This window comes from Myotis yumanensis, unplaced genomic scaffold, assembly GCF_028538775.1.
Source record: "Myotis yumanensis isolate MYYU_CA2020_CCGP unplaced genomic scaffold, mMyoYum1.0.hap1 SCAF_17, whole genome shotgun sequence".
In the NCBI taxonomy this organism is placed as follows: Eukaryota; Metazoa; Chordata; class Mammalia; order Chiroptera; family Vespertilionidae; genus Myotis; species Myotis yumanensis.
This window is the reverse complement of record NW_027223768.1, coordinates 13,548,336-13,570,649: the sequence shown is the minus strand read 5'-3', so window position 1 is coordinate 13,570,649 and position 22,314 is coordinate 13,548,336. Positions and strand designations below refer to the sequence as shown.

At 40.7% G+C, this 22,314-nt stretch overlaps 1 protein-coding gene across 7 annotated transcripts in view; it reads left to right on the top strand.

The window, feature by feature from the left end:
• Positions 1-510: 510 nt before the first annotated feature.
• The window catches only part of RPRD2 (regulation of nuclear pre-mRNA domain containing 2), a 68,068-nt gene continuing 46,264 nt past the window's right edge, over positions 511-22,314 (top strand). For all 7 annotated transcript variants that reach the window (XM_070397184.1, XM_070397185.1, XM_070397183.1 and 4 more), the window contains exon 1: positions 511-1,252. In XM_070397184.1, coding sequence (XP_070253285.1) covers positions 1,048-1,252 — 205 coding nt within the window. In that variant the 5' untranslated portion in view covers positions 511-1,047. The remainder of the gene's footprint in view (positions 1,253-22,314) is intronic.

The following is a 22,314-nucleotide window of genomic DNA, read 5'->3' as shown; positions in this document are numbered from 1 at the left end:
TGGAGCTGGCGCATGCGCATCATCAAGGCACTGCAAGATGGCTGCCAGCCACTTTGTCGTGCGTCAGTTCCCTAAGGAGTTAGTGCCCGGCGGCTGCAGCCGCCAGAAAGTAACAGTGGCCGCTAAGTGGTGGGCGTTTCCGGCCCTGTTTTGTGAGCTGGGGAGCCTCGAGAGAGAGATCTCACTAGGAAGGAAAAGGCAGGGCGAGGCGAGGCGGGGCGGGGCAGCCCCCTCCCCCAACCTCTCAGTTTGACCAACTCCCTCCCTCTCCCTCTCCCCTCCCCGTTTTTCCTCCCAGCCCGCTACACGCCGAGGTGTTGCGCACGCGCAGAAATCATAGACGCGCCTCCGCGGCCCTACGGACCTGCGGCTCCTGCGCGCGCTTCTCGTGCTTCTCCCTTGATTGGTCAGCTTGCCCCGCCATCACGGCCTCTCTGCTTTCTAGGTTGAGAAGGAAGAGAGGGGCGGGACCACGCGGCGCGTGCGCGATACTGTTGCTGTCCCCTGGCTATTGCGTTGCAAAAAAAATCCTGACTAGCCATCCTTGGGCCTTTTCTGTACTAGAGGATCTAAAGGAGAAAGATTTCTGCTACCGAAGGGGCAGTCGGGTAGTATTACGTTTCACATATTAACGCCCGCCCTGATAGAAGCGTGGGGATAGGAGTGGGGAAGGGCCTCCGCGTAGAGAGCCGGAGTAGAAAACCATTGATTTGGGGGGCCAGGCGTTTGGAAAGGCTTTGCAAGGACCTGTCTTCCGCGTACTTCTTCCTTGGTTACTGACTGGTTTAAACACAACCCCTTGAGCAATTCTGATAAACCTTCGCGACCCACAGCCCCTCCTTGAAGCGTGTAGGAGCCGCCAGCCTGCCCGGCAGCTGGTCCGCCCGTCCTGCCGCCAGAAGAGCCCAGCGCGTGCACCATCCCCTCCCCCTGGCCTCCCTCCCCACCTCCGGCCTCCACGCACTCGCAGTGATTGTTTTGCTCGCTCCCGCCGCCGCCGCCGCCGCCGCCGCCAGAGGAGCAGCAGCGCTTGTGCAAACCGGGAAGATGGCGGCCGGCGGCGGCGGAGGCAGCAGTAAGGCCTCCTCCTCGTCGGCCTCTTCGGCAGGGGCTCTGGAGTCCTCGTTGGATCGAAAGTTCCAGTCGGTAACCAACACCATGGAATCTATTCAAGGCCTGTCGTCTTGGTGTATAGAGAACAAGAAACACCACACTACTATCGTCTACCATTGGATGAAGTGGCTCCGGAGATGTGAGTGTTGGGGGTGCCTGGGGCCGGGAAGACTGGGGACGTGAAGGAAATAATTGCGTGGGGTTTTCCCGTGGAGCCGCTGCATGTGGTTGGGCTGTTCATGTCTAAAGCTTTGACCTGAGTGTTCCCCAACCCAGACTCCATTCCTAGCCAGGGTTTTCCTAAATTGCAGGAGGCTTCGCATTTCTCGGATATTTTAGCCACTGACCTGGTGTGACCTTGGGCCGTTGGCCCCAGATCTAGAGGGATTTATGCACGATGTCGTTTCAGAGCCCGGTGCGGTTTTGTGGACTTTGCTGAGCCTCCACGGAAATTGTCGCGTCCGTTTGTCTCTTAGGAGAGGCCTTGACGTGTTAATGATTTCTGGTTTTCCTGAAGATGGACGGGCTCTGGTTTAAGCGGTAGTATATTCGCTGGGATATGCTGGAACACTCTGTAACTGATCTAAACTTGTGATGTGTAATAAGAAGGGCCTTACCTGGATGAATGTTAAGGATCATGAGTTCCATTTAGAGCTGAATCGACTTGACCTGGGAGGTTTCCCCGTGTTTGCTGCGGGGCTTCTTATACTGGCCGGAAACAACTGTCGTCAGTATTATCAATGCTTTAAAATCACTTGCAAAAAACATTTTTTTTTTAAGGAATTCAGTTTGGTTTCATGTGTAATAATCAAAACGGGAAATCAGGAAATGCGCTTTCTTTTGGGGGTGCTGTTTGAATATGTAGTACCTTCACCACTCCCCTGGTTATGACTTTTTTGTCTTCATTGGGGAGTTTTTCCACTTTGCTGCTTTACTACTGAAAAGAGGTCTGGTAAACTGTCAGGAAGCGTGGATCGTTTGCAGAAGGTGTCACATCTTTTAGAAGGAAGTGTGGAGAAGTCACTGTTGCTTCCTGCTAAGAAGAGATGGTTAATCCCAAGTCCATCTATGCTTGAATTTTAGACCTTTGTTGCTTCCTGTCCATAGCTGGTCATCAGTGATACTCACCGTTCAGTTATTCTTATTCCACTGCAGCCATTGCTTATGTAGTGTTTTGGTTTGTGTTTGGGGAGCAGATGGATGCAAAATCATAGGCCCAAGCTTAAAATCATTTGTATATATGAAGTTATTGTTGGGAGAGATGTTTTGTGGCTCTTTAAATAATATATGCTGAAAGGGTTGTAGAACCAAGACGGGGATTACCTATATTTACCAATAGCAGATCGAAGTTACTTTCTATACTTATCAAAAGCAGATTGAAGTTTCTTTCGAAGAGGTCAAATTAGAACATACAAAATCAAATATATGTTATCAGAGACCCTCTCGTTAAATATCTGCCATGTGCCTCGCCCTCATCATTTATAGTGTATCTATCTCAATACACCTTAAAACAACCCTAAGAAGAAGTGACTGGACAAAAATCATGCACCTATGGATGAACACAGTGGGTGGGGAGTGAGGGTGGAGGGTGGGGTGGGAGCTGGAAGGAGGGGAGTTATGGGGGGAAAAAAGAGGAACAAATGTAATAATCTGAACAATAAAGATTTAATTTAAAAAAAAAAAAAAAAAAACAACCCTAAGAAGTAGATTTTTTAATCACTGATTTACAGATGGGGACACTAAGGCTCAGAAGTGTTAATTAAGTTGCTTAAGTTTACACATTAAAATGGTGGAGTTGGGATTGACTCTACCGTATCAGCTGGCAATGACCACATTTAACTTTGTAAAATGTTTTCAAGATTATTTTTTAATGTACTTGGTATACCAGTGGTAGCAAGCAGTGCTCATGTGAGTGGAGGACTTACTTTTCTTAAACATATTCTTTGTCTTTTAAAACATTTTTACTAAATTATGAAAGTACTTAGCATTTTCTGTCTTTGGGCTCTGGTGCTTTAACTGTATGGTTACATCATTTGCAAGAATAAATTGGTTTTCATCCCTGCCTTGTGGGATTACAAATGACAATTACCGTATTTTTTCTAGGCAGCCATACTAGAGCCAGAATTTTTCTGCCTCTGCTATTGATATTGTGTCAATATCAATATTGTTAATATCTTAAGAAGGGAAAAAAATGATTGCTCTAGGACGGGTGGGGAATGTCTGGCCCATGGGCCCTATAAGGCCCTGGGAATCATTTGGTCTGGCCCTGCCAAGGCATTGGGGGTGAGTTAATTAAATGTTTTACCAAATATAGCAGGCTAATTTTTAAGTTGATAATTTTGTATGGCCCGCAAATGATGTTATAAATATCCAAATGGCCCTTGGCGGGGAAAAAGGTACCCCACCCCTGCTCTAGGAAGACTACATTTGAAGTGCATAATATGTAGTTTATTTAGTTAAACGCTTTTGGATTTGTAAAAACCTGATTTTTGTTCCCTTGGCCTAGTGGAATGTAAGTAACTTTCTAAATAGTTAAGGGTAATTTGTAGTAGTTTTGTATTTACAGTTGACCTTTGAACAACTCACGGGTTAGGGATGCCAACCCCTGAGCAGTCAGAAATCTGTGTATAACTTTTGACTCTTCCAAAACTTAATTACTAAGAGTCTACTGTTGACTGGAAGCCTTACTAATTAATTAGATAAAGAGTCCATTACACATATTTTGTGTTATATGTATTACATACTGTATTCTTTTTTTAAAAAAATATATTTTATTGATTTTTTACAGAGAGGAAGGGAGAGAGATAGAGAGTTAGAAACATCAATCAGCTGCCTCCTGCACACCCCCTACTGGGGATGTGCCCGCAACCCAGGTACATGCCCTTGACCGGAATCGAACCTGGGACCTTTCAGTCCGCAGGCGGACGCTCTATCCACTGAGCCAAACCGGTTTCAGCTACATACTGTATTCTTACATGAAAAATGAGGCTCAATGCATAAGCTACTTTCATTGTGCCTTTCATCACTCTTCTGTCTCCCCTTAAACTCTTGTAAGAAGAGACAATAAATAAGTAAAATATTAAATATATTAGGAGGTGAGAATATTAGCAGTGTTGTAGAGAATATAAAATATAAAGCAAGGAAGGCGGATACAGAGTGTTATGGGAGTTTGCAGTTTTAAATTGGATGGTAAGGGAAGGCCTCACTGAGAAGAGATATTTGAGCAAGGAGGTAAGGTATTAAACAATATAGATATGAGGGTGTGAGATAAAGAGTGTTCCAAGACAAAGCGGACAGAAAAATACAAAGATCTTGAGGTTAGAGTGTGCCTGCTAAGCTTAAGGAGCAGCAAGAGAGCTTTGGTGGCTGGAAAGGAGTAGTTAAAATGAGGATTAACAGATGAACTCAGAAATTATGGTGAGTGATGGCAAACGGAGGCAGAGCACAAAGAACTTTGTAGATATTTTAAGGAGGTTTGGCTTCTATTCTGAATGAAATGGGGAGCCATTTGAGCAGAGGAGTGATGTGAACTGATTTGTGTTTTTAAAAAGGTCATTGGTTGCTGCAGAAACACGTATATCAATTAGGTGGCTATAATAGTAATCCTGGGGTCAGATGGTTTAGACCAGGTTGCGGCCAGTCAAATTGATATGAAGTAATTTAATTCTAGATCTCTTCTTTTTTTTAATATATTTTTTTATTGATTTCAGAGAGGAAGGGAGAAGGGGGGAGAGATAGAAACATCAATGATGAGAGAGAATCATTGATCGGCTGCCTCCTGCACACCCCACACTGAGCATCAAGCCCTCGAGCCTCAAGCCCGGGCATATGTCCGGGAATCGAACAGTGACCTCCTGGTTCATAGGTTGAATGGTCCACCATCCATCACCGTGCCATGCCAGCCAGGCTAATTCTAGATCTCGTTTGACAGTAGATCGTACTGGATTTCTAGATGGATTAAATATGGGGTAAGAGGGGAGAGTAATAAAAAATGACTTTTTTGCCTGAGTTGTGCAACAGTCATCACAGGACAGGGTGTTAGTTTAGTGTGTCTTTAGAGCCATCAGGCTGGAAGAGATCTACAGTCATGTGCCATTGAATGGGGATGCATTCTGAGAAATGCATTGTTAGGCGATTTTGTCATTGTTCGAACATCAGCGTGCACTTACACACACCTGGATTGTATGTATAGCCTAATACACACCTAGACTACATGATAGAGCCCATTACGCCTAGGTTACAAACCCGTACAGCATGGTACTGTACTGAATACTGTAGGCAACTGTAACACAGTGGTAAGTATTTGTGTATCTAAACATAGAAAAGGTACTAAAATATGGTATAAAATAGTTCACCTATATAGTGCACTTAGCATGAATGGAGCTTGTAGGATTGGAAGTTGCTCTGAGTGACGAGTGAATGTGTACACTACTGTACAGTAAGGCTACACTGAACACTGTACTCTTAGGCTACACTAAATTTATAAAACAACACAAGATTAAATCAAGCACAAGAGAATGATGCAATCAGGAGAGTGGCAAACACCAGATCTGTGAGTCTACTGCTGGCATAACAAGGCCTAATGTTTTACAGCAAACTTTTTTTTAATAAGTAGAAAGAGTGCACTCTAATGATAAAAAGTGAAGTATAGTAGTAAATACATACACAGTAACAAGGTTGTTTCTTACCATTTTTAAGTATTATATACTATACATAATTATATGTGCTATACTTTTATACAACTGGCAATGCAAGAGGTTTGTTTATACCAGTATCACTACAAAACAGGAATGAGGAATATGTTGTGATGGATACATCACTAGGCGATGGGAAATTTTCAGCTCTATTATAATCTTGTGGGGCCACCTGTATGTGCAGGCTGCTGTTGACTGAAATGTTATGTGGCCCATGACTGCACTAGGGATTAAGTGTGGATAGAGAAGTAAGTGTAATAAGATAGAATAATAAGAGTAGATAGACAAAAGGTTGAGAGAAGGCTCTAGGGCATTCTAGTATTTTAGATCCCTCTTTCTATTTATTTGATCTGATGTGTTCTGGGCTTAGATTCTTTTTGAGGTTCAAGGTAAACTTTGTCTCAGGTCCCCAAAGAAGTAATACATCTATTTTGATCTCTTGCATATTTCTACTCTTGGTTTAGGCTTCTTGGCAAATTATAGCATAATTGGTCTTCTTCCTCCCCTTTGGATACCTAGGTCACATTTTCTTCATTCCATTTTCCTAGGTTCATAGAGATGCAAATAATATTTTCCATGTTTCCTGACAATGTTTAAAAACATGGAAGTACCTTAGTTATACCGTATAATTATTGCAATGGTATATACTAAATGAGCCTTTTTACCTGTATTGTGACATTTTACAAGCCATTGTTATGTTCTTCATAGAGCTGCTTTGTCTGTCAAATGCAGAAGGGTGGTATTATATACATGGCTCTAAGTCAGTGGTTCTCAACCTTCCTAATGCTGTGACCCTTTAATACAGTTCCTCATGTTGTGGTGACCCCCAATTTCATTGTTACAAATTGAACATACTTAAAGCATAGTGATTAATCACAAAAACAATATGTAATTATATATGTGTTTTCCGATGGTCTTAGGCGACCCCTGTGAAAGGGTCGTTCAACCCCCAAAGGGGTCGCGACCCACAGGTTGAGAACCGCTGCTCTAGGTGGATCTGAAATAACATATAGAACATAATTTTGCTATATAGCTCATAGTAAGCTAAATAAATTATGTAACATAAACATTCTATTCTCATAACTCAAAGTGTGAAACAATATTGACAAGCTTCACATGGTCCTGTGGTATGGAAATCTTGAAAGGAAAATTTCATTGGCAGTAGAATAATATTAACATTAAAATTTGCTCAAACAGGTCACCCCAAAATTAAAGTTTTATCTGCAGAGAAGGGGTATGTATGTGTGTAATTTCTTAGGAAGTGAGGCTTACTAATTTTATTCAAGTCCAAAGAGGGTATGTGAGTTAGTTGTTTTAAAATTTCAACTATCTGATTATGTGAGGCCTTTTAATGTGTAGAAGGAGCTCAGAGACCCTAGTAAAATTGCTCAATAATTTAACACTATTGTACAAACCAGCTTGACTGAGTGTCTCATTTGTCAAAGAAACAAAAAGTAGTTGTTTTGTATAATTATAGAGCACCTGGAGAAATGCACATCTTGTAGAGAAAGTAGTAGAACCTAGTTCCTCCTTTTGGAAAAAGGCAAAAATTTCATCTGGGCTTTGGAACATACAGTTTTTCTGGCTAAGATAAAGACAGTTTAAAAAAATACCTCATTCTTTTTATTCTTTTCTTAGAGAGAAACATTGAAATAGAGGCTCTTTGATGAAAGAAATTAAATGTTTAGTTGCTGGGTTTAAATTTTTTGGCTGTGGCCTTTATTTTTTCCCTCATCTCTCTTCCTCTCTCCACTTTACTCTTTAGTGAATAGTTTCACTTGCTTTCACTGTATGGTTCTTTGGTAACCACTAGAAGAGGGAGAGTGAGTGAGCGAGTTTCTTTTTTACCCTTTAGTAAAAGCTGCAGTGTTCGAGGGGGAAAGATCTTTTAATGTTAGGAGGTACAACATTCCACATTTTATTTCTAAAAGACCAGAACGGATACCGAGCTGTTTGATAGTTTAAAAACTATAGCATAAAGCAATATTTTAAAATGATGATCTCTTGTGTCCAGGAGACAGTCAGCATTACTTGAGTTATTGAAATGTATAGTGTCTTCCTGTGTCCAAAGACAGCATTCAGAAAATGAATTCAGGAATATTGAATGCTTGCTTATGTAAAACTCTGTATTGGATGCTGAAAATTATAAGAAACTGAACATTTAGTAACTAAGATAAGAATTGAACAAAAATAATTGGTTCTGGGAAGTGTGATAGTATGCATTTTTATATGCTGTAATACTTTAAAAGTGGTATCACTTTTTGGTTGGAGTGAAAGTATTCACTGAGTTTATTTACTAGATATCATACATATATTACCTCTAAACCTGACATTAGCTCTGTAAGATATGAGTTATCCCCACTTAAAAATTTTATAAGCTGGGGCTCAAGGAAGTTAATTGATTATTTTGAGGAAATTGTCAGAAAATTTATAGTATAGGAAAAGGAAACTACCTGGTTTCAGAGTGGCTAAGCATAAGTTTAATTTTTTAAAAAATGTAGGCAGAAGGTGAGAGTGGGAGAAAGAAAAGAAATAATAGATTCAAAGCCTCTGTTGCTTGCAAATACTTTATTATTTAACAATATTCTTTATTAAATTTCTAGTCATTAATGTAGTTAACGTCACAAACATATCACTAATAGATTTAATAATAAATAGTTAACATTTACTGAGTTCTTATGTGATCTCATTTAATATACAATTCATGAGGTAAATTTTTATTACTTAATAAGTCTATTAGTGATATATATGTAAAATTACACTGGTGACAGGGAAAATAATGAAGAAATATTATAAATGGTAATAAGGGAAGTACTAAAGGCTTAGTGACGTAAGTTGTTCAAGGTACACAGCAAGTGAACAGTAATTTCAAATGTAAGCACTCTTTACTCCAGTCTACTCTCTACCACTGTGCTAGAATGCTTCCCATTTCTTTCAAAGTTTATTGGTATTTTGTATTATTTCATATGTAGTGAGTGTGGTGTATATAGTATAATGGTTCCCAAACAGCCTTATGCCTATTTTTTTCCAGCTTTATTGAGATGGAATTGACATCTCAATAATCATGATACAACATGATTATTTGATATGCATATATATTGCAAAATGATTACCACAATAAGGTTATCACCTCATATTTGTGTCAGAGAACGTTTAAAGATCTAGGAACTTTCAAGCATATAATACCATATTTTAACTATAGTCACCATATTGTACATTGGATCCCCAGAACTAATTCATCTTATAACTGGAAGTTTGTATCCTTTGATCAGCATCTCCCCACTCCCTAGTCCCCGGCAACCACCATTATACTCTCTGTTTCTTTGAGTTTGTGTGCCTGTGTATTTCACTGATTTTAAAGAGGTTTTTAGTAAGTAGAATTTGATAGAACTTTTCAACCAGTTGTATGTTGGGAATGAAGTTAGAGGAAAATTTGAAAGATGGATTCTATGGGTTCTGTCTTGGGTGACAGAGAATTGGGGAGGAAGAGATAGATAATGAAAGCAGATTTGAACATATGGAGTTGGAGTGTTTAGAGGGCATCTGAGAAGAGTTGTTTAGTAGATAATTAGCCCTTTAGATAGTGTATATAATCCTCATATTGGCTAATATTTATGGACAGTTATGTACCTGATACTATCCTAGGAACTTTACACGTGTTATGTCATGTAATCTTGACAATAACCTTTGAATAGGTAGGTATTATTATTATCCCATTGAGTAGATAAGGAAAGAAGGGTTTTGAAAAGGTCATGCAGTTGGAAATAGGGCTGGGCTTAGGTCTGACTGACTTAAGAAATGGTCTTGCCCTGCTGGCATGGCTCAGTGTTGAGCATCGAACTATGAACCAGAAATAGTATGAGAGTTGTCATATACCCTGTATCCAGTTTTTCTTGTTATTAACATCTTAAATTAATTAGTGTGGTGCATTTGTTACAACAAATGAACTAATATTAATGATTACTTATTAACTAGAATTCATACTTTATTTGTGGATTTCCTTAGTTTTTTGCCTAGTCATCATGTCTCTTTTTTGACTAACAGTTTTGAGGAGTACTGATCAGGTATTTTGTAGAATGTCCCTTAATATGGGTTTGTCTGATTCTTTTTTCTTCATGATTGGGTTATAGTTCCTGGGAAGAAGTAAAGTGCCATTTTTATTGCATCATATCAAGGGTAACTACCAGCATGACTTATCACCCATGATGCTAATGTTGATCTCTGGTTAAGGCAGTGTTTGTCAGGTTTCCTTTGTAAAGTTACTTCTCCCTCTCCCCCATCACACTGGTCACTGTGCATAGTACACACTTTAGAAGTGAGAAGTTATGTTCCTCCTCCTTGAGGGGGTAGTATCAATGTAAATTATTTAAATTCTGTATGGAAGGTTATAAGCCTATTTTTAAATGTTTTTATTCATTTTTAGATAGAAAGGGAGAGGAGAATACATCCTCAAAGAGCTCCTTTACTTTTTTAAAAAATATATTTTATTGATTTTTTACAGAGAGGAAGGGAGAGGGATAGAGAGTTAGAAACATCAATCAGCCGCCTCCTGCACACCCCCCACTGGGGATGTGCCCGCAACCAAGGTACATGCCCTTGACCGGAATCGAACCTGGGACTCTTCAGTCCACAGGCTGATGCTCTATCCACTGAGCCAAACTGGTCAGGGCGCTCCTTTACTTTTTTAGCATACACTAGTAATGCATTAAAAATATGCTTATGCCTGGCTGGTGTGGCTCAGTGGATTAAGTGTCATCCCATGAACCAAGAGGTCCTGGGTTGGATTTTGGTCAGGACACATGCCCTGGTTGCGGGCTTGATCCCTAGTAGGGAGCATGCAGGAGACAGCCAATCGATCTCTCTCTATCATCGATGTTTCTATTTCTCTATCCCTCTTCCTTTCTCTATAAAATTAATAAAAATATTTTTAAAAAGAATACTAAGCAGATGAAGTATTTATGCATTTACTTTGGTAGCTCACAGTGAGTCAGGGTCAGAGAAGATCTATTAGACTGTAGTTTCTAGATATGAGCTAATCAGTTTAAGAAAATAAAAAACTAAGGGTGCTGAAATAGGATTGTTTATATTGCCAGCTAAGGACATTAAATTTGTTATCATTTCATAAAGGTATTTTAATAGAAAAGTAGAAAGAAGATGATAAGGAAAAATCCCTTAGTATGAATACATTTTACTTTAGGAAAAATAAGCTGCTATGTCCTTATTTTTTTCATTTCTCTACAAACAGTAGAAATTTCATTAAAGGCCAAAACCAGAATTTGGGAACAACTGCCAAAGGCCATACTACTTCTTGGAATTTTTTCTTTTTAAAAAATTATTGATTGATTGGTTGATTGGTTGATTGATATTAGAGAGAGGAAGGCAGAGAGAAACATTGATTTGTTGTTCTGTTTATTTATGCATTAATTGGTTGATTCTTTATTGTATGTACCCTGACTGTATATGGAACCTGCAACCTTGGCATATTTAGACGACACTCTATTAACTGAGCTACCCGGCCAGGGGGAAATTTTTCTTTACTTACTAGATAGATTGAGAAAAAAGTCAAGGCATGGTATCCAACTGTGACAACTAATTGTGACGTTAAATAAGTTTTATAGAAACCAATTCTTCTAAATCTTTTGTAAATGTATAATTTTACAACTCCTGATCTCAGATATCCTTTGCTGTTATTGGTGGTGGCATTGATTTTGAAATGTCAACTGATACTTTGGTTAATATATTGTGGTTTTTTAAAAAGATATATTTTTATTGATTTCAGAGAGGAAGGGAGAGAGATAGAAATATTAATGATGAGAGAGAATCATTGATCAACTGCCGCCTGCACGCCCCCCTACTAGGGATGGAGCCCACAACCCAGGCATGTGCCCTCACCGGGAATCAAACCGTGACCTCCTGGCTCATAGGTTGATGCTCAACCACTGAGCCACGCCAGCCAGGCAATATATTGTTTTCTTACAAGTTATCCTTTCTGCTCTTTGCAGCATCTCTCTTCCTATCTATTAGAGAAATATAAGGTGTGGAGAGGTAGATTATCATGATACACATTTAAGCATATAATTACCAAGGTAAATTTGTTAAAAGAATCAGTATGATGTGTTCTTAATACTCAATGGGATGTTTTGGGAATTAATTTGTTTGAATCAACCACACTAGTATTTCTCTTCATTGATGTACATAATAAATAGTTGTCTTGTGCCAATACTTACTGATGATGAAAAGGAAAAATCTGCTGTTTTTTTGGCCTCAGGTTAGACCAGGGCAGACAGGCAGTCAACAAAATATATATTAGCAAGCTAGTTCATAGATAGTCAGCATTATTGAAGATAGAAAAGAAGTAAAACATTTTACAATCTACCCAAGAAGAAGCTAATGTGTGAAACACTGCATGATCCTATATAATAAAAGCCCAATATGCTAAGTGTCCAACCGTTCGTTCAACTGTTTGACCAGTCACTATGACACGCACTGACCACCATGGGGTAGACACTCCAGCCGGTAGGTTAGCTTGCTGCTGGGGTCTAGCCAATTGGGACTGGGCGAGACGGGCTGGACATGCCCTGGAGCCCTCCCACTGTCCCTCCCCAGCCCTGATCATGCACCGGTGGGGTCCCTTGGCCTGGTCTGTGCCCTCTCACAATCTGGGACCCCTCGGGGGGGTGTTGGAGAGCTGGTTTTGGTCTGATCTCCGCAGGTCAGGCCGAGGGACCCCACTGGTGCACAAATCTGTGCACTGGGCCTCTAGTATTAAATATAAGAGCAGTATGAGTTCAGAGTAAAGAAAAATGGAAGTGGTTTCAAGAGTTTTCATTAAGGACTACGATTTGACTTGGGTTTGTTTATTTTTTAAATTGATTTCAGAGAGGAAGGGAGAGGACTTTGTATTATACATGAATAGAGTTTTGGTTATAATCAACTTTTTTTAAAAATATATTTTATTGATTTTTTTTTTTTATAGAGAGGAAGGGAGAGGGATAGAGAGTTAGAAACATCGATGAGAGAGAAACATCAATCAGCTGCCTCCTGCACACTCCCTATTGGGGATGTGTCCGCAACCAAGGTACATGCCCTTGACTGGAATCGAACCTCCTACTCTTCAATCCTCAGGCTGATGCTCTATCCACTGAGCCAAACCGGTTAGGGTGGTTATAATCAACTTTTAAAAATGTTTTGTTAATTAAAGATATGTGCATAGTTATTCTGCATAGTTATTAGGTACTAGTGGCCTGGTGCACGAAATTCGTGCACGGGGGGGGGGGGGGGGGTCCCTCAGCCCGGCCTGCACCCTCTCCAATCTGGGACCCCTCGAAGGATGTCCTACTGCCGGTTTACAGGGATCAGGCCTAAACCGGCAGTCAGACATCCCTCTCGCAATACAGGACTGCTGGCTCCTAATCGCTCATCTGCCTGCCTACCTGATTGCCCCTAACCACTCTGCCTGCCAGCCTGCTTGTCCCCAACTGCCCCCCGCTGCCGGCCTCACCCCCAAATGCCCCCCTTCCAGACTGATCACCCCCAACTGCTCCCCCCTGCTGGCCTGCTTGCTTCTACCTTCCCTCCCCACTGGCCTGCTCACCCCCAATTGCCCATCTGCTGGCCTGCTCACTTCAAACTGCCCCCCCCCCCCCCGCAGTCCTGATCACCCCCAACTGACCCCTATTGATGGCCTGCTTACCCCTAACTGGCCCCCCTGCTGGTCTGTTCACCCCTAACTGTCCCCCCCCCTCTGGCCTGATCACCCCCAACGGCTCCCCCCGCCCCCCACCAGCCTGATCACCCACAGCTGCCCTCCCCTCTTGGCTAACCACCTCTACCTCGGCCCCGCCACCATGGCTTTGTCCAGAAGAATGTTCGGAAGGTCTCCTGGAAGGTCTCCCAGTCTAATTAGCATATTACCCTTTTATTAGTATAGAGGCCTGGTGCATGGGTGGGGCTGGCTGGTTTGCCCTGAAGGGTGTCCCGGATCAGGGTGGGGGGGTTTCCCTTGGGGCGTGGGGCGGTCTGGGCAAGGGGCCTGTGGTGGTTTGCAGGCCAGCCACACCCCCATGGGGTGAGGGTCCCTGCTGTGGGGGGGCATAGCCAGTCTGGGTCAGGGGCTGAGGGCTATTTACAGGCTGGCCACGCCCCCCCGGTGACCCAGGCCCCCAGCCCCTCCTTGAGCGGAGGCCAGGGCGGGCTGGAAGCGTGGGTGGCCCCCAGTGACCTAGGCCCCTGGCCACTCCTCCATCACCGGGGGCAACCCAAGCCTCCTGCTTGCTCCAGCTCTGTGGCCTCTGCCATCTTTGTTGGGTTATTTTGCATACTTACCCTGATTGGCTGGTGGGCATAGTGGAGGGATGGTCAATTTGCATGTTTCTCTTTTATTAGTGTAGATAGATTTGATATTCCTCTTTTCACCAGCATTGTTATTAGTGAAATATGATGAAATTTGAAAGAGTAAATGTTACAAAAGAGCCATGATTGTTTAAGACTGTAATATATAGACTTATTGAAGATAGAGTTGGTTAACATGGAATGGAAGTAAAAGATTCCTTTCCCTTCACATCTTGGATCATTGCTTGGTATTATTTAGTATAGTAAATATGTACAAGGTGTCAGCAATATTGAGGAAGGGCAGTATAAAATGTAGCCATATATAGGGGTATTTTCTTTTTAATTTTTAATGTATTAATTTGAATAAGTAAGTACCCAAGTCAAATTCTAAAAGTTGTACAAGTATAAAAATAAACTCTTCTGCCCTAGCTGGTTTGGCCCAGTGGATAGAGTGTCAGCCTGTGGACTGAAGGGTCCCGGGTACGATTCCGGTCAAAGACACATGCCCCGGTTGCGGACTTGATCCCCAGTAGGGGTTATGCAGGCAGCAGCCAGTCGATAATTCTCTCTCATCATTGATGTTTCTATCTCTCTCTCCCTCTCCCTGCCTCTCTGAAATCAATAAAAGTATATTTTAAAAAAATAAACTCTTCAATCATGACTGTCCCTGTCTCTCATGATCCTTTGGTTTCCTTCTGTAGCAGTTTCTTTTATTCCTTCCCAGAGTTATTCTCTATGAGTATAAAGTACATGCTCATTTGTATTTTTTGTACAGATATAGCATACTAGACCCATTGTATCTTGTGTTTTTCACTTTATATCTTGGAGATAGATCTAGATGAGGTATAGAATACCCTTGTATTTTTTAATGTACTATTCAGTGGGTAGAGGTAACATACTTTATTTAGCCAAGCCCCTATCAATGGACTTACGATATTTCCAGACTTTTGTTGGAACTAGTGTTGCAAAGAATATCTTTATAGTCTTTGTACATAGGGGCAAGCATATCTCTGGGATAAATTCTCAGCAGTTTGGAGACTGCATTGCAGAGTGGTGAAACTAGAGGCAGAGATCAGTTAATTAGGTTTGTTGTAGTAATAACGAGAAAATGAAGTAAGGTGATAGCAAAAGGAGTGGGAAGGGAGAGAATGAATTATGAATTACATATATGTAGTCCATCAATTCTGAGATGTACGTTGTTTTTCACATTTTAACATGTTTGAAATCTGTGCATTTTACAGTTGATGGTTTCATACAACTAATTGGAAGTACTTATTCTTGGTGATATATTAAATGGTACATGTTATAAAGAGTGGTTTCTTAAATTCAAAAAAATACAGTAATAAAGGAGGTAGGATTCACAAGACTTACATGTTGTAATTAAGGGGAAGCAAAGGTCAAAGTTGACATACTTTTTCTCTACTTTCAGTATGTAAACCATTTTTCTATTTTCTGTATTTTTATATTTGATTAGTGGTTAATTAATTTTGTTAATTAACCAACTCCACTATTGGTGGATGTTTATTTATTTATTTATTTTTATTAAATATATTTTTATTGATTTCAGAGAGGAAGGGAAAGGAGAGCGAGATAGAAACATCAATGATGAGAGGGAATCATTGATCGGCTGCCTCCTGCATGCCCCCTACTAGGGACCAAGACTGCAACCCAGTCATGTGCCCTTAACCAGAATTAAACCCGGGACCCTTGAGTCCACAGGTCGATGCTCTATCCACTGAGCCAAACCGGCCAGGGCTATTGGTGGATATTTAGATTCTATGTTTCTTTGACTCTTTATTGATCATTGGTAACACTGAACAGTTTTCTGTTTAGAATTAAGGAACGTTTGGATTTAGTGGATTTCTAGATAATTGTATATAACAATATTTAACAAATGAGTGGCAAATTATTTAAAGAACTTCTGAGTTGATATCTTATGAATGTTAAGAGACAACTTTGAAATTTTTAGTTTAGATGGTTTTCTTTTGGTATACATTGAAGTTATTTTATTCGTGATTCCCAACCTCGCGTGTATACGTATATGTATGTATGTATGTATGTATGATATATACTGTAACTGGTAGTATATAATTCCATAGAGTGAATCGTTCAGAAATTAAATCAGTTGAATGTTTTGATGCTTGAAACACCCACAGATTTAGGAATATTCAAACTTGCTGGTTCTTCTGTTTCTTTTCATCTTTGTGAAGATAATCTTATTATTTCTTCCAGTTCTTTGTTAGTCAGTATTTCTCTATGGCCTCCAATTTTATCTTGAAATTTAATTGCCTTTGTCCCTGAACACTTGTTTAACTTTGTTGTTAATTGTTTTTGTTCTTAAACTCTGGCTCAGTACTTACGGATGAATTCTTTTAAGTTAAATGTAAATATGATTTGACTTCCATTAACCTATAGCTCTTGAGATCTCTAATTTCTGTATTGGGATATTCTTTGTACTTTATTTTATGGAGCATATTAATATATAAGACTTGGCTATTGAGGACGGTTCTCAAAACCATGGCATCACACCACTGAGTTAGTACATTGTTTCCAAGTCTCAACAAGAATACCTCATCACGAGGGAGTTCCAGGTACATTTCAAGTATGTTGATGAATCTGTTCCCAGATAAAACTAATTGTAAATCTGAGCCCTCAAGCAAAATATTAAGCTATTAGTTTTTTTTTAAATAGTAAAACAATATAGATGATGTGTGATAGAATTGTGCACCTGAAACCTACATAATTTTATTAACCACTGTCACCCCAATAATTCAATTTTAAAAATTCCTTTTTTAAAAAAACATGGCCAGTTTTGCTCAGTGGACAGAGTTTTGGCCCCTGGACAGAAAGGTCTTGGGTTTGATTCCTGGTCAAGGGCACGTACCTTAGTTGTAGGCTTGATCCCTGGCCCCACTTGGGGGCATGTGTGGGAGGCAGCCAGTCAATAAGTTTCTCTCACATTGATGGTTCTCTCAGCTGCCTTATGGGATTATTAACCAAACTGAATAGAAAACTACTTATTATTCTTCATTCCTTTTCCTCTTTTCATTGTATCTTCTCTCTCTCTTCTAATTTATTCATTTAAAAAGTAGTCACGAAAGCCTGCTGTGTGTAGATGCTGAGAATTCAATCATAAACAAAACTGACAAAAAAATCCTTCCCTTGCATGAGGCTTATATTCTCACTAGGGGCCCGGTGCACGAAGATTCGTGCACAGGGGGTGGGTCCCTTAGCCCGACCTGCACCCTCTCCAATCTGGGAGCCCTCATGGGAGTCCTCTCCAATCCAGGAGTTTCTGTCTGTCTTTGCAATCATGAGCGAATTATCTAAGACCCCCAACCCAGTTTGGTTTGTTGCTCACAGAATAATAGAGGCTTTTCTTTTTTCTTTGCTTCATTGGTGGAGATTTCCTGGAAGTTTTAGGGTATCTTCCCTTTAATTTTTCCTAGACACTCTGATTTTGCTTATGTCTCTCACCTGTGCTTTCCCTCCACCCCCCACCACAACAGTAACTTCCTCCAGGCTCACTTTGCTCTAGTGCAGCCGTGGGCAAACTACGGCCCGCGGGCTGGATCCGGCCCGTTTGAAATGAATAAAACTAAAAAAAAAAAAGACCGTACCCTTTTATGTAATGATGTTTACTTTGAATTTATATTAGTTCACACAAACACTCCATCCATGCTTTTGTTCCGGCCCTCCGGTCCAGTTTAAGAACCCAGTGTGGCCCTCGAGTCAAAAAGTTTGCCCACCACTGCTCTAGTGTCTAGGACTGTGGTTGGCAAACTGTGGCTCGCGAGCCACATGCGGCTCTTTGGCCCCTTGAGTGTGGCTCTTCCTAAGCCTTAGGAGTACCCTAATTAAGTTAATAACAGTGTGCCTACCTATATAGTTTAAGTTTAAAAAATTTGGCTCTCAAAAGAAATTTCAATCATTGTACTGTTGATACTTGGCCCTGTTGACTAATGAGTTTGCCGACCACTGGTCTAGGAGATCCGTCTGCCACCAGAACTACGATTCCCAGCATTCCTGGTGCTCCCCGCGCTCTTGGTTTTCCCTTCCTGCTCTGTCTCCGTCCCATGGCCTCCCACTCTGCCAAGTCCTCCAAGCCGCTAGCTCTCCCTCTCTGCTCTCCATCTGGCGGCTTGGGGAGCTAAGTTCTCCAAGCCACTCCACTCTGCTGGCTCTCCCACTCTGCTCTCTGCCCAGTGGCTTGGGGGGCATAGCTCCCTCGGTCGCTGGGAGTGACTGAGGGAGCCACGTCCCCCCAAGCCTTCGGCTCTCCTGCTCTGCTCTCTGCCTGGCAGCTTGGGGGAGCGACTGAGGGAGCCACGTTTCCCCAAGCCACTGGCTTTCCCATTCTGCTCTCCGCCTGGCACCCGTGTATGCAAATTAACCCACCAGCTTTGTTGGGTTAATTTGCATACTCACCCCTGATTGGCTGGTGGATATTGCAGAGGGACGGTCAATTTACATGTTTCTCTTTTATTATATAGGATGGGAGGAGATAGGCAAAAAAATAAACAAATAAATTCTACAGTATATTGGGAAATTATGTATTATGTGGGAAAATAAAACAAGGAAGGATGATAGCAGTGTTGTTGGCTTGATGTTGTAGTTTTCCTGGTTAGAGAGTACAGGAAGTCACTGAGAAAATGACATGTGGGCAAATATTTAAAGGTGATGAGAGAGGTAAACTATAAGACTATATGAGAAAGGAATGTTTCAAGCAGAGGGAGCAGGGAGCTTAAAGGACCTGGAGGCGGGGAGTAGGCCAAGTGTGTTGTAGGTCTTGTAGCAGCAAGGTGGCCAAAATGGCTGGAATGGTGACCAGGACAGGGGATTGGAGACATAATGTGGGGCCAGATTATTTAGGACTTACAGGCCATTGTAAGGACTTTGATCTTTGCTCTGAGTAAGGAGGGGAGCCATTATTGGAGGGATTTAAGCAGTGGAGTAATATGATCATATTTCTATTTTAAAAGGATCAAGATCACTCTTCTGAGTTGAGATTAGACTGAAGTGAGGCAAACAAAGGTAGAAACAGGGAAACCAGTTAGAAGGCTACTACAGTAATTCAAGCAAAAGATGATTATGACTCAGACCAGGAGGCAATGGTAAGTAGTAGTTGGAGTCTGTATTTTAAAAATTTTGTATAAAAGCTTTTTATGGCTTCTTGTTAGCCACAGAATAAAGGCTGAAACTTTTTAGCTCATTATTTAAGTCCCACCAGAATTTGTCACCTGGCAAAGATTCTCCCACTGTTCTTCCACCCAAACCTTCCTGGTCAGACAAATATAGAAATAGGTAATGGTTAAGAATATAGATTCTGGAGCCAAACTGTCTGTATTTAAATCCCAGCGTTACCACTTACTAGCTGTGAATAGGGACAATTTATTTAATTATATCTCTTAAATGGAGCTAATAATAGTACTAGGGTTGTTGTAGGGACATCAGTTAAAATTTGTATCATCTTTAGAATAGTGCCTAGCACACAGAAAGGGATACATAAGTTTTTGTTAAATAAATTTAAAATTCTACCCTAAATTTCTCCCTCCTCCAAAACAATAGACAATCATTGCACAGGCCTATTCAGCACCTTTGCTCAAGACTTGTTCTCACTGGAGTGCTCTTCCCCTTCTTTCCTGCCTATGAAAATTTAACTTCTTCATTAAACATTTAATACTAATTGAGCACCTATCAGACACTGAATTAGTCGTTGAGGACATGGCAGTAAACAAGACAGAATCCTAGCCTTCAGGGAGTTTATACTCTAATGGAGAGTGCAAACCAATACACTATAGTGTGGTAAGTGTTGACTGGGTAAGTTCAGAGTTCACTAAAGGCATCGTCTTGTGGAGTTAGGGGAAGCTTCATCGAAGATGTGAGATGTCAGCTAAGACTTGAAGAAAGTGAAGGAATTATCCTATTGAAATGGGTGTCAAGATGAGGGAAGAGGGTGAGGCTTGGAGATGAGAACAAAGTTTTGTTCACCAAACTGGAGCTTTAAGGGAGAGAGAGGCTAAAGTTGAGGCTAAACAGGTAAGCAAGAACTTTGGTATAAGAGGGTTTGAAAAATATTCAGGATGGGCCATCTCGAAAACCCATAGGCATCTTCCCAGATTACCTCAACCAACTTTTCTCATTCCTTCTGAATTTCTTAGTGCTCTGGCTAAAGTGGAGGGTTTACATTGGGGAAAAGTGGCAGTAACGTTGTTGGGGATGATTTGTTTTGGGCAGAAGTAGAAATGAGATGGAGGGTCAGAATCTGACATGGATTAAATTTAAAATTTTGGATGTTTCCCTGTGGATGAGTGGAAACACTAAAGATTATTCAGAGTGGATTATCATAGAAAAGAAAAGTTCTGAGAGACAGAGATTTCTGGGAATTGTAATTCATTAAAGATAAAATTTGATTTTGAAGGGGAGGAGATGAGACTAGAACAGAATGTAAGATCCAGATCATAAATGGAGTCTAAGGTATTTGGGCATTTTCCAGTAAGAAATTGGAAATCATTGGCAGATTTGATATCAGAAATAACTGGAGAGTTTCGCATATTAGAAGATGAATTTAGCAACAATGTAGAGAATAAATTTGGGGTGCCCAAATCTAGAAACAAGATCACCAGTTGGGAGGCTATTGAAGTAGTAGTCCAGTTCAAAGGTGATGAACCCAACAAAGAGCTGTAGTAGATAGAGAAGGAGAAGAGGGATAAATTTGATATTATTGGAGACAAAATTGACTAGACTTGGAGATTTAACAAATGGGGGCTGAAGGGTAGGGAGGAGGAGGAGTCAAAAAATTGCTAAAATTCTGGCTAAATACAGGAGCAGTAACAGATGGAAGAGGAGGAAGATTAATGTTAGTAAAATATTGAAAAATCAAGCTCAGGGTGCCTCTGAGACTTAGCATTGATTGATAAAGGAAAATCCAGCCTTCAAAAGTATGGATATGGGAGTCATGGATACATAGGTGGTAGTAGTTAAAGGCATGGAAGTGAATGATTATGCTGGTAGCCATTTTCTGTGTGCTAAGCACTCTCCTTAATGCTTTATATACATTGTTTTATTTGTTTTAAAATGTTTTTGTTGATTTCAGAGAGCAAGGAAGGGGAGAGAGAAACATCAATTCGAGAGAGAAACATCGATTGGTTGCCTCCCGAATGCACCTGATTGGGGATCAAATCCTCAGCCTTTTGGTGTATGGACCGAAGCTCCAACCAACCAAGCCACCTGTCCATATACATTGATTTATTTAATTCTCATAACAACCTGTGAAGTTGTCATTCTGTAATTATGGAGTTAATAGAAGTTAAAGTGAAGACAGCGAGTACATAAAGCTCTTTCAGATTCCTGATTCTGAAAGACCTTACCTGACTCAAGATAAGTTGATCTGGATGGGTTTAAATGTGGATACATTTTTTTGAGAGAACATAATTTCCATCTAATGATTTATGCTTTCTCTGTGAAATAGCATGTAAGCTTATCTCCTGAGAGTGAGAAAGGAATGTGGTAACATAGAGGGATTGACAAGAGTAGTAGAAATTTGAAATAGCTCTTACAGTAAATGAGAGAAAATACTGATTAAAGACATGTGGAAGGACAGTAACATTGAGGGCCCAGCTGAAGGAGATTGAATTTATATGGTTTCAATCTTCCTGGTGATAGGATTTTTCTTCAACAGAACACAGGAGTGGAAATAAAGTTGTAGTGAAGGCATTCAATTAGATTGATCCAGATTTAAGATTTTGTTGAGTGCGTGTGCTAGAAAGGCTAAATTTGAGGCAGGTGGGGGAACGATGATGAAGGTTTTGATAAAAGAGTTATTTTAATAATGGATCAGAAACTCTGGAATTGATGGAGAAAGAATTTGAATACTGGAAGAGGCTGTAGAGAAAATAAAGAACTGAGATTCTGATGAAAGTGAAGAACAAAAGAGTGGTTCCGGGAGGATACTGAATTAGAGATCAAGAAATTGGGGGACTAGAAAATACGATGGATCATCCATGTGGATATTAAAATTGTCCAGGATAACAATGAAATTTGGGGTGACATTGCTCAAGGTTCCAGATAGTAAGTTCATTGGGCCTAATCATGGGCCTTTGAAAAAGGTTGACTCAGGTGTGTTTTATGGGATCAAATTATTCATTTCCCAGGACCTTTGCTTGGTGATGCAAGT